This window comes from Apis florea, unplaced genomic scaffold (assembly GCF_048593485.1).
Source record: "Apis florea isolate Af1SG1 unplaced genomic scaffold, ASM4859348v1 contig_2274_pilon, whole genome shotgun sequence".
Lineage (NCBI taxonomy): Eukaryota > Metazoa > Arthropoda > Insecta > Hymenoptera > Apidae > Apis > Apis florea.
In genome coordinates, this window is record NW_028256550.1 from 28,055 (window position 1) to 40,682 (window position 12,628).

A 12,628-nucleotide genomic window follows, 5' to 3' on the forward strand; every position below is an offset into this window, starting at 1 on the left:
ATAATTATTATTAAGAAAATTTAAGAAATTTTATTAACATGGTTTTCTCTTCTTCTTCACTTCTATTCTGTTAAATAATTTTAGACAATTAATCTTCTTAGATCTTTGACAATTGAAATTCTTACTGTTTTAAAGTGTATGTTAGATTCATATTTTAATTTCCACCAAAATTCCGGCATAATTAGATTCTGTTGGTAACGATGCGAGTGATAATGATAATGAGATGTAGACTACAAATATATATACATGTAATTGATTTATTTTTATATTTAGTCTATATCTAGAACATGGATAAAAAAATACATTATATATTATGTCCATTTTATATTTCATCCGTTGAAATGAAAAAAATTCATTCATATTATAATTCTAACTTTCTATCCTTAACCTCATAAATCTATTTTGTACTTTGTCCGTAATGTTACGTTTATCCTGTCTGTCGTTTAACATTTGATCGAGATATCTCGAAATAACATGATCGAATGTATAAGATGGCGGCCCATTGATGAGTTCATGTATGTGTGTAATTATTTTGTGCAGTGATTCTATAATTTTTTCTTACCAACAATTTATAAACCATAATTATGGGGTAAGTCAGAAATTCCATTGCATCTTTCTATAAAATTGAAAAATTATTTTTAATATTTAAAATGATGTATGAAAAAAATAGTCTGTTTACATAGCATATACCTATTTAATCTGTTTATTTTCGAAATAAGTTTATTATATTTTTAATATATTTTTTTTTGATATTGTTTATATCAAAATAATTGAATTAATTTATTTATTTAATATTTATTAGCAATAAATTTTTTTACGATATAATTTTTAAATCAATTTTATTGAAAAAAATTAACCTATTTTTTCCTCGTAACTTTGATATTTCATTTAATTTCATTCAAAATAATATAATTATTGTATTGTAATAATATTAAAATATTTTTAAAATTAATGATTTCTCATATTGAAGTTATATATATATTTAAATTTCTAATATAAGAAATATAATTTTATGTTTATTTGTAATATCTTAATTTATAAATTAATATTTATATATATTAATTGGTTATTATACAATAATTAATTATTTAAATACATTTTAGCACATCAGATTTAGAATGTATAGAGTCTAAAAGAGACATGGTTACTATAGATTCTGAATCCGATATGTTAGTTGACCAAAGAAAGAAAAAGAAAAGAAAACATAAACACCATAAACATAAGAAAGATAAATTAATTGAAAGAGAAGATGGCAGAATAGAACGTCAAGAAAAGTATGTATAATCTATAATTTTTGAAATTGCTATATTATTTACAAATTATTTTCTTAACAAATATCATTAAATTCATTTTAGAAAAAGACATAAGAAACATAAACGACCTAAAAAAGAAAGGGAAACTGAAAATGGATCAATGAATGATAAAACATCGCGTATAATTCAAAAAGATTTAGGTATAAATGGCAAAGTAAAGAATTCTTTATTAGAGGTGGTTTCTACTGAAGAAAGTGAAGATGAGAAATTAGTAGATTTAGATTCAGATGAGGTAGATTGTACGATTATTGAAGATGATATTGATCTTGAAGAATTAATGAAACAAAAGGTAAAATTTTATGTTCAATAAAATTTATATAAAAAATAAATATGAATGTTTATGTCTTCATATTTTTACAGGAGAGGTTACAAGCATGTTTAGTTCAATACCTTTCAGATGAATCTGAAAAAGAAGATAAAGAACCAGATCAAGATGAAATAAAAACCACTGAAACACCTGATGTTATACTTGTAGAGGATGATAGTGAAAATGATAACATACCTCCCAAAAAACGAGCTAGGAGTAAATCTGGTAGTAGAGAACGCAAAAAAATAGCAAAACCCGAAAGACGTGTAGTAGTAGATATGACTAGGGATCGTAAGAATCGAGAAGAGCATAAAGATAAACGTAGAGAATTAGAAAGGAGAAAAGAGGAAAAAATTCGTACTAAAGAGGAAACTAGGAGAGATGATAGTAGAAAGGATGATAGACAAATACGGAAACCAAATGATAGACACAGAGAAGATTCTCGAAAGGAAGATAGTAAAAGGCGATTAGAAGATGATAAACGTAGAGATTCTATTAAAAAAGATGAATCACGTAAAAAAGAACAAGATAAAAGGTAAGTTAAATATAAAATATCTAAATTTTAATACAGAATTTCAAACTTTCAATTGTAGAGAAGAAGAACGAAGACGAGATTCAGATCATCATAATTCCAGATCCCGTAATGAATGCAAATCATTAGATAAAACTGATAAATCTCGACGCGAGAGTCGCGATAGATTAGAAAATCGAGAACGACAAAATAGTCGAGATCGACATCTAAGTCGTGATAGACATATTAGTCGAGATCGTCACATTAGTCGAGACCGACATATTAGTCGAGATAGACATACTAGTCGAGATCGTCATACCAGTAAAGATCGACCAACTAGTCGCGATCGTCGTAGTCGAGATAGACCTGCCAGCAGAGATCGACATAGTCGTGATAAAAGAGACAGCAAAGAGCATTATACTGATCGCGATCGAATTAGAGATAGTAGAAATAGTCGTGATCATAATGACATACGAGATCGACGAGACAGTCGAAATCATGACAGAATTAGGGAACGTTCAAGAAGTACAAGAAGATCCCGCAGTCCTATTAGGAGTAGATTGGATAGAGATCGAAATGATCGGTACAAACGATCTAGATCACTTTCTCGAAATAGAAGAGATAGAGATAAGCATAGAGATAGAGATCATGATAGAGATAAAGAAAAAACTAGTAAAAGAGAACGTAATGATAAATTTAAAGATTCTTTATCAGAAGGACTCAAAGTAGAACATTCAGAAACATCGAGTGAAGAGGATATCAAAGATATTGATATTGAAGAAGAGGAAGATGAAGAAGTTATTATTGAACGTAGGAGGAAACAAAGAGAGGAACTTCTAAAGGTATATTGACTTTGTGATTAATTAATTATTTTTATTTAATATTTCAAACTAATAAAAATAAATTTTTATTTTTATTCAGAGGTTAGGTGGTCCAAACGAAGATTCAAATATGTCCGCTGACATTAATATTGTTCCTGCAACTCCACCTTCTGAAAGTCAATCAAATGTATCACAGAAATCAATAGAAGTTCCGTCTAATAATAACGAATCTACTTCAGAAAGTCATACTCCACCATTGCCCGAGAAACCAAAATCACCACAAATTAAGAAAAGAAAATCTAGATTTGAAGATGTTCTACCAGAAGAAATTGATAAAAACGAAGATATAAAACCAACAGAAAAAATTAAACAAGAAGAAAAACAAAATTCGAAAAAATCGAATGAATGGGACATGTTTGCTGAAGCAGATAATATCGGTGATTTTAATGTACGTTTATAATTTCTTTTTTCTTTTTTTCATTTATTTCTTCATATATGATAAACATATTAAACATTAATATTTACAGAGTCCTACAGTTGAAGGAAAACGACAAGGTGGACCAGATAATCCAAGTTTAACAGATAATTGGGATGATGCAGAAGGATACTACCGGTAATTTTTGTAATATATATTTCATAATTTTTAATACATTTTTATATTTATATTTTTGAAAATTTAAAATATTATTTCTTAATTTTAGAGTACGTGTGGGAGAAACATTAGATTCTCGATATGTTGTTTATGGATATACTGGTCAAGGTGTATTTAGTAATGTTGTAAGAGCTAGAGATACTGCTAGAGGCAATTTAGATGTTGCTGTAAAAATAATAAGAAACAATGAAATAATGTAAATAAATTATCATATTTTTTACAATATTAAAAATCTTTAATATATTCATAGTTTTTTTTTCTTTTAGGCACAAAACTGGCCTTAAAGAATTAGAAATTCTTCGAAAACTTAATGATGCCGATCCTGAAGATAGATTTCATTGTTTAAGATTATTTAGACATTTCTTTCATAAGAATCATTTATGTATGGTTTTTGAACCTTTAGCCATGAATTTAAGAGAGGTAAATATATACATATATTGTTTATTATGTTACATATTGATTTATTATATATTATCATTCATTACATAAACAAATTTATCGAGGTTTTAAAAAAATATGGAAAAGACGTTGGTTTACATGTTAAAGCGGTAAGATCATATACGCAGCAACTTTTCCTTGCACTCAAATTATTAAAACGTGCAAATATTTTGCATGCTGACATCAAACCAGATAATATTCTAGTCAGTGAAAGCAAGCTAGTACTGAAATTATGCGATTTTGGGTCAGCATCTCATGCTCATGAGAATGAGATAACACCATATTTGGTATCAAGATTTTATCGAGCACCTGAAATTAGTAAGTAATTGATATTTTTTTTTTTTTTGGTAATAATTTATATATTTATGTATTTTATTAATCTCTTATTTATAATTTTATATTTTAATTAATTTTTCTAAATTTAAAATTCATATTATAATTCAACAAATTGATTTTTATTTATTAGCTTATTTATTAAACCAGTTTTTAATCATGTTCTTTAAAATATGATATAAACAATTTGAAAATACCATACATCTAGAATCGTATACTAATGGTCAAAATTTCGTATGAATACATTATGTTAATTATTATTACATTATTTTTTGAAACTTTAATAATGTTTCTGTGTGGCAGCTCAAATTGATCAAACCTATATTGGAGAGATCTCCATAAAGATTTAATAACAATTATTATGTGTCATATAATTAACATTGACATTTTCTAGTTCTTGGTATACCATATGATTTCGGCATTGATATGTGGTCTGTGGGATGTACCATATATGAATTATATACGGGAAAAATAATGTTCTCGGGCAAAACAAACAACCAAATGTTGAAATTCTTCATGGACTTGAAAGGCAAAATGCCTAATAAACTGATTAGGAAAGGCTCATTCAAGGATCTACATTTTGACTCTAACTGCAATTTCCTATATCATGAAGTTGATAAAGTCACCGAGCGGGTAAGTCGTCTTTCTACTGTTCTTTCCAATCTTGATGTTTTGCTGTGCGGTAAGTGATTTAATAATAAGATGTATATTAATAAAAAAAATATATAAATGATAATACTGTTAATATATAATAAATTTTTAGGAAAAAGTTGTAGTTATGTCTACTTTATCTGCTACTCGTGATCTAAGCGCAGAATTAGGTGGAAATTCTTTGCCACCAGAACAAAGTCGGAAAGTTGGACAGCTTAAGGATCTTTTGGAACGAACATTGATGTTGGATGCAGGAAAAAGAATCACTGTGAATCATGCCCTGGCACATCCATTTATACAAGAAAAAATTTAGGTAACCCTGTCCGGGGTCCATCCACATCGGAGAATTTGACGTAATTTTGCAAAAAGAATGTTTGAAACGACACCGCTAACGATTCGTTGTATATCATAAAAGCATTACTAACATAATGCGGTGTCTATTTATATCGAATGTCCTATATCCGTTTCAGCAGAAAGAGGCGGTGCAAAATTTTACATTTCACTTACTCCATCTGAATAAAACAGGAAAACATATAATGGGAGGAACGAAAAATTATTTGAATCACATATTGTACTCTATCAATCTGAACTGTATTATTTAATTAATGATAACTATTGCAGGTCAATAGAGTGCAATATCTTTATATTAATTAAAAACCACTACATAAAAATGATGCATAAAATATTGGAGTTCGCCATTGATGCATTTATCGACGATTGTAAAAACAACATGTTTGTATTCTACAGTGTACTGTATCAGAGAGCGTAATGATTTTTTCGTGTAAATTTGTTTGAAATGAAAACCACGATTTGGTTTATTTCTTTTCTTTCTTTGTGCACAGCAGTTATAAAGTAATAAATCCAACACGATGAATACTAGAGGAAGAGGCTTGATGAATATATGCGGTATACAATATTCTTCCGTGGACGAAAATGAAAAACTGGGAAAAGTGACCGCCTCTTTCAGCATGAACTGGCCATCGATACTTAGCATAATGGTGGTACATAATATTTTTCTTTTCATCAATTTTTCGAATTTTAAAGCGCGATTTTCTTTACAAATAACAATTCATAATAAATTATTATATTACAAATAAATGATAATGCGTTAATTCGCGAAGAAGAATCCCGTGTTTGCGAAATTGTAAAACCTCTACGAATTTGATCGTATAAATCACGAACATTTTATTCTTCTGTGCCATTGTGCAAATCGGCATCAAAGTTTAATAACAAGGAAACTTGTATTGAAAAAGAAAAAACAAATTGTATAGTAATTAGGTTGTTGAAATAAAACGACGCATGCTTATCAGAATGAGAAACAAGCCCTGTATTTTATATTTTCAATCTTAATCGCGTGCTATTTTCATGCAAAAAATATGCACGTATCAACAATATATTATAAAATAACATATAGAAAAAAAAAATATCAATTGTAATCATTACTTTTTTATCTCGTATGAGATAAACGATATGAAATGAAACGATAGGTAGACAAATTGTTATTTCAGGAAATGATAAAAAATATATTGTTAACACTTCATCATCAATTGTTAGTATCACAAATAATTATTTTCAAATCTGACAGTTTGCATTTATTGAAACATTGATGTAAAAAAATATAAAATAATAATAATAATAATAATAATAATAATAATAATAATAATAATAATAATAATAATAATATATATATATATATATATATATATATATATATATATATATATATACATACACATACATACATATAAAAAAAATTGCACTAAAAAAAAATAGAAATATTGAATTGCATTACATAGAATGAAAATTGTTTAATGCTTAATATTAACACATAAATATAAAACATATTTATTTCAACAGATTTATATAGTTTGCGATTTTATCGTTAGCTTTGTAAATTTTTATTTTTATCCTTCATTTTATATTGCATTATTTATTTATAATTTACGACAGAACGTCAATGCTGTTTGAATGGTTCATGGAATGTGTAATTTTTACATGACAATATTGTACGAGATTGCTTATGTTTCAGATATGAGTCTTCGATTCAAAGCATCAATAAGTGAGGGTGGACCTTTCATGGGCTTTTAACGCTGATCCCGTTGCAAGGTATTCATGGGGGACTGCCTTATGGGATATTTAGTATATCTGTTAATTATTAAGCAATATTACAAATCAAAACGTGCATAATTGTATCGTAAAATAAAATCAATTTGTTCTAATTATCTTTTATGCCTTATACTATTTATAAAAATCAATTTTATTTTACTATATTTTATTATATTTAAATGATATAATATAAATTATTAAATCGATATTTTAATATATAACTACAAAATTATATTTTTAATAATGATGAATGATAAGTTAGATTAAAATATTAAAAAATTAAATAAAATATTTTAATTTTTTCTGATAATAAGAGGCATTGAAAAAAGATATTGCTAAATTCAAATAATAAAAAGGGGAAACTAGATGTTATGGATATATTTCAATACAGAAATAAAATGAATACACAAAAAACTTAAACTAATTCATAGTTTTCTAATTGGCTATTTGGTAATGTTTCACTTGTAGCCCTCCCTGTGTGGAGGGGAGGCAATGGAAGAGATGAAGGAAAACGGGGCGAGATTCTCTCGACCGCACGCAGCTTGACAACTGTATTAAAATGATGCCTATCGCAGAAAGGATCGCCAAATATGTAATATAGATTTATATCAACAGGAAGGTTTGTCATGAAATTTCATTGAAATTTCAGTGAAACTGTAAGTATTTAAAGGTAAAGTATTTATACGTGCATAAAAAATGAGTAAATTTTTGAAAATTATCATCTAAAATATAGATAATATTAAATAAGCATAATAACAATATTTACGGTTTTCAGCTTCCAAATTATTAAAAAGGAAATATAATTTCAATGCAACAAATAAATTACTTATAAAGTATATAAAATAATATGGAATAAATCACATATTTTTATGTCAGTTAAATTTATTTCACATTATATTTTAATAAAAATCATATTACATATATATATATATATATACATATATATGTATCGAAGAATTTATATATATATGTATAAATTCTCTGATTATATAATATCGTTATTACTTGTCACACATGAATGTGTATTATAATATAAATATAAATCTATCTTTATAATATAAATTTAAAAGTATTTTCTATACATTGTGAATTTTATTTAAAATTTTCATGTAAATAACTTAATAAATATAATTTCTCGAATATTTGTATTCATTTTGATTTATAAACCTTTAATGTTCTCAAAAATAAGAACATCAGGATTTATTATTGATCGATATTGATTGATATTATTATCGAAATTAAATCTTATTAAAAAAAAAAGAAATATAGATTTTTATATACATCAACATGTATGAAATTCATGCATTTAACAAGGCCTCTTTCTGAAGATATCTTTTTATAATTTTCTATATACGTATTTGATAATTTTTAATCTCGTTCGGGATAATACTGAACTAATACTTTAGCTAATTTTTGTGCTAATTCCATTGTTGACGCACATAAAACTCTTCTGCTCATGACATCAAACGGTCCACCTAAAAATAAAATACACATATAGAGAAAAAAAACAAAATTATAAGAATTTCAATAACTATAAGTTTTAATATATTATTTGAATTAAATAATATTTAATATTAAAAATAAACGAAGATTTCCTTAATGAATATTCTAATTTCAAAAAAAAAAATATTTTGAAATAATTTTAAAAAATATAAATTATTCATTTATAAATATTAAAAATATTACCTGCTGGATCTATGCATACTCCACCAGCTTCTCTTACAATGATATCACCAGCTGCAACATCCCATGCATGAATACCAAATTCGAAAGAAATATCCGCTCCACCCAAAGCAACCATACACATGTTTAAAGCCGCAGATCCCAGAGCTCGTATTCTAATATAAAGTAATATAACATTAAAAACAAAATTATAAATTTAAATTAAAAAAAAAAAAAAAAATTATAACTAAAAGTGTATCTTACCCATGAACGTGTGGAGCAAGAATATTCGCATTTTCCAATACAATTTTCATTTTCTCTGGATCTCTACTTGTACCCATTTCCATCATTATAAGAGCTTTACGTAATTCTACGAAAAAATATTTAGTTCAATAATAATTTTAAAAATATATTTTTATAACAGAATAAATATAAATTAAAATATTTAAAATAATCAAACATATTTTTAATTCATTTTTCTTAAGACATAAGATTACAAATGATTTCTAAATATTTATAATGCAAGATTATGAATTTTTTATACCTTTCTGTCCAGAAACATGAAGAGGACGTCCATTTAAGAATGCACCTTGACCCTTACGAGCAGTAAAAAGTTGATCCAAAATTGGATTATAAACTATACCAATTTCAATAATTTTATTAATAAGCAATGCGATTGATATACAAGTATGGGGCAAACCGTGCACGAAATTCATCGTGCCATCGATTGGATCAATGATCCATGTCGGTGCTTCTGTAAGTTCTATTTTACTACCAAGTGAACTAGCTTCTTCGCCAATAAATCTGTAAATATATATTTCCTTTCTATTATATTTTACGATATTTATAGTAATAATCGATATTTTCATTATCATTGAATTTTTTTGTAAGTAATATTATTAATTATAAAATTTGTAATATTTCTTTGATTTTTTAAAGAATTTATAAGAACATTTATAATTTACAATTTTTAATTTTTATATAAAATTAAATACAAATATTTTTTTTGTTTTCTTTCTAATTTTTTAAATTAGAAATAACTCATTTTGAATAAAATTGTGTATTCTTATTTTAAAAAATCAAAGAAACTATTTTATTTAGAATGAAAAGTTTCATTGTATATCTAAGAAGACTTTTCGTGACTGACGATATGATCCAAACATATTAACCAGCTTAAAAAGAATATAGCACATTGAATGATTCACTAGACAAGGTCAAATAGAAATCTTTTGAATTTATTATTTTCTTTAATTCAATGCAAAATAAATTCGAAATAAAAAAAATTAATCGAAAATTTGATATTGATTACTTGTGATGTTGTTTATGGATATTCCTTTCTTTCTTTTTCTTTTTTCTCTTTTTTTTAGTTAAAAATACATAGTCTGTCACTGTAATCAAATAATTACAGTTTTATTACAAAATTGTAAATGATAAAATAAATAAGCAATAAAATCCTATATAAATATATATATATAGTAAGTATAGTTAATCTATAAATTATGAAATTGTATGTAACAAAATACTTTCTAATTATAAAAATGATTAAAATAAAGCAAGAAATGAATTAATATAAAAACTTGATTAACCAGCTTAAATGAAAAACAAGCAATTCTAGATAACTTGAGAATTAGAAGAAAATAATAGAAATAGAAATGCATTTTTTTATACAAGTTGCTTTTTTTATAACTCCTTTGAATATTCACTTATAATTAAACTTGCATATATATTTATATATTTTATATATATATATATTTTTTTCGATAATTAAAATATATAATTTTTTTTAAATTTTATTCTTAAGTTTGCATTTCTCATATCAATCTTATATTCTTCTTTTGAATTTCAATTTCTTATAATTAATTTTTTTCCATTAGATTTTTTTTTATTATATATTTTTTTGAGATAATTATCAGATGGTCATTATAACTGATATATATATATATATACACTATTGTAATATAATACTATTGTATAATATACACAATATAATACATATATACAATATAATACAATATATAATTGTACATAATTTTCATAAAAAAAATTTAGATATTAATCTCAAATTAAATTTAACACATTAATTTTAAAAATAAATGTATTATTATGCAATATTATAATGTAAAATATTAAATGATTAAATAATTAAATTTAAAAATTTAAAAAATATTAATATTTATATTATAATTTGTATAATTTATATCGTAAACATTTTTCAAACTTAATTCGAATAGTTTAAAAAATATATAACACACATACGTACTATATGTAAATAATATTTACTTATTTAATTTTTTTTGCAAAAAATGGAATAAAAGATGAAATAATTAAATGATTAAATATTATAAACCGTACTTATGATCTGGAAATTTAGAAGATATTCCTTCTATTAATAATTTTTCAACATTTTGATCCCATTCGGTAACAAGATCGACTTCACAGGATTTTGTCATTGCATCCTTAGGTTGATTAATTTTTTCTCTCACAATCTATAAGAGTCACAATTAAAATATAATTACAATTTTTCGCATCAAGTTTAAGTAATGTTAACAACAAAATATTAAATAAATAACAATTGTTATAAAAGTATTTATTAAGATAATTATATTGATTATATTAATTATTATATCGATATACATACGTGATATATTTGTTATGTATTTGAAAAAATTATACATAAATATAATAATTATAATAAATCCATTTAATTCATTCATTTTTATAAGAAACATTTTTATTGCAAAAGTGTTAGATATTTAAAAAAACCTCATTAAATAATCAAGAAAAAAATTTTTAGAAAATTTGATTTATCAATGTTTCATCAATTATTATTCAATAGTTAATTAAATTATTCAATTCTTAATAATATATTTTACATATAATATTATATTTAGAAATTATTTTAATATTCAAATTTTTACACTGTATAAATTAATTTTTTTGAATTATGATCTATGAAAACAAATTATTAAAAATTATAGGTTATGTATAGAAATCGTATTGAATTATCATTGTACGTAGCGTATAATAAAAGTTTTATCAGTTCGATAAATCTCTTTAAAAACAAATATACTTATATCTATAAAATTAATGATATTATCTATTATATCACTTCTAGGTATTAAAAAAAAAATATATATATGTGATATTGCATGTAAAATATTCGTTTACATTAAAAAAATAAACTGAAACAATACATTGATTAGTTTCACATGATAATTAACATTACATTAAATATGAAGTAATTTTAAAATTATTAAAATTTATTTAAAATCATACATTTTGCATTCTTAAATGCTACATAAAACAGACAATATATTTATTGAATAAAAATTTAATTGAAATATAAAAATCGATAAAATCTTGTTAACATCAAGAATAATTCAAAATTAAAATATAAATTGCTCTAATATTTTTTTAATTTCATCAAAAAAAAGATTACTTACTGAGCCAGCTTCTAATACTAATCGAAGAACGGCTGTGTAATATTTGTCAGTATTTGACATGATTTATCAAAATATTTGAAATATATAATCAAAAAAAAAAGCACAAATTTACACTTCAACCGGCGCAAGCGATATCGTCATATACACAGTGACAATGGTTAGAGTCTAACTGTAACTGACGTAACCTTAACATCTTGTCAACTTCTAAAAACTATTTTTCCGTTATGGAATCATAAATAAAAGCGACAGTGGCGCCTTAGACTTTGTAGAAATATTTATTTATAATATATAATTATTTTATATATTTTATAATTAATATATTTTAATATATTAAACTTTAAATATAAAATTGGAAATAAATAAAGTATCAAATTAATTTTATAATTATTAT

The 12,628-nt window shown here is 24.3% G+C and overlaps 2 protein-coding genes across 16 annotated transcripts; one reads left to right on the top strand and one right to left on the bottom strand.

Moving 5' to 3' along the window:
• The first annotated feature begins 11 nt into the window (after positions 1–11).
• Prp4k (Pre-mRNA processing factor 4 kinase) lies at positions 12–8,272 on the top strand. 12 transcript variants are annotated; one of them, XR_004225222.2, is made up of 16 exons: positions 12–589; positions 1,104–1,274; positions 1,356–1,602; positions 1,674–2,155; positions 2,214–2,973; positions 3,053–3,400; positions 3,480–3,565; positions 3,654–3,800; positions 3,871–4,024; positions 4,108–4,360; positions 4,770–5,008; positions 5,139–5,379; positions 5,648–5,774; positions 5,872–6,027; positions 7,056–7,132; positions 7,601–8,272. XR_004225222.2 is itself a non-coding variant. In XM_012488807.2 (13 exons), the coding sequence occupies exons 1-12, from the start codon at positions 585–587 to the stop codon at positions 5,337–5,339; spliced, it is 3,093 nt and encodes a 1,030-aa protein (XP_012344261.1). In that variant the 5' UTR covers positions 12–584; the 3' UTR covers positions 7,056–7,248. The 12 variants fall into 12 exon arrangements, 3 of the variants coding, with proteins under 3 accessions (XP_012344261.1, XP_086759082.1, XP_003695295.1); XR_004225223.2 differs by having other exon boundaries at positions 5,139–5,339; XR_004225224.2 differs by having other exon boundaries at positions 5,139–5,339; positions 5,872–6,024.
• LOC100872135 (inositol monophosphatase 1) lies at positions 7,997–12,487 on the bottom strand. Of its 4 annotated transcripts, none has more exons than XM_086902959.1 (7): positions 12,238–12,482; positions 11,147–11,280; positions 10,104–10,182; positions 9,339–9,598; positions 9,059–9,164; positions 8,819–8,970; positions 7,997–8,607 (listed from the first exon to the last, which is right to left on the bottom strand). In XM_086902959.1, coding segments are annotated over exons 2-7 (705 nt in total). In that variant the 5' UTR covers positions 11,148–11,280; positions 12,238–12,482; the 3' UTR covers positions 7,997–8,500. The 4 variants fall into 4 exon arrangements, with proteins under 4 accessions (XP_086759085.1, XP_086759086.1, XP_003695298.1 ...); XM_086902960.1 differs by lacking the exon at positions 12,238–12,482 and adding an exon at positions 11,433–12,005; XM_003695250.4 differs by lacking the exon at positions 10,104–10,182 and having other exon boundaries at positions 12,238–12,487.
• Positions 12,488–12,628: the final 141 nt, after the last annotated feature.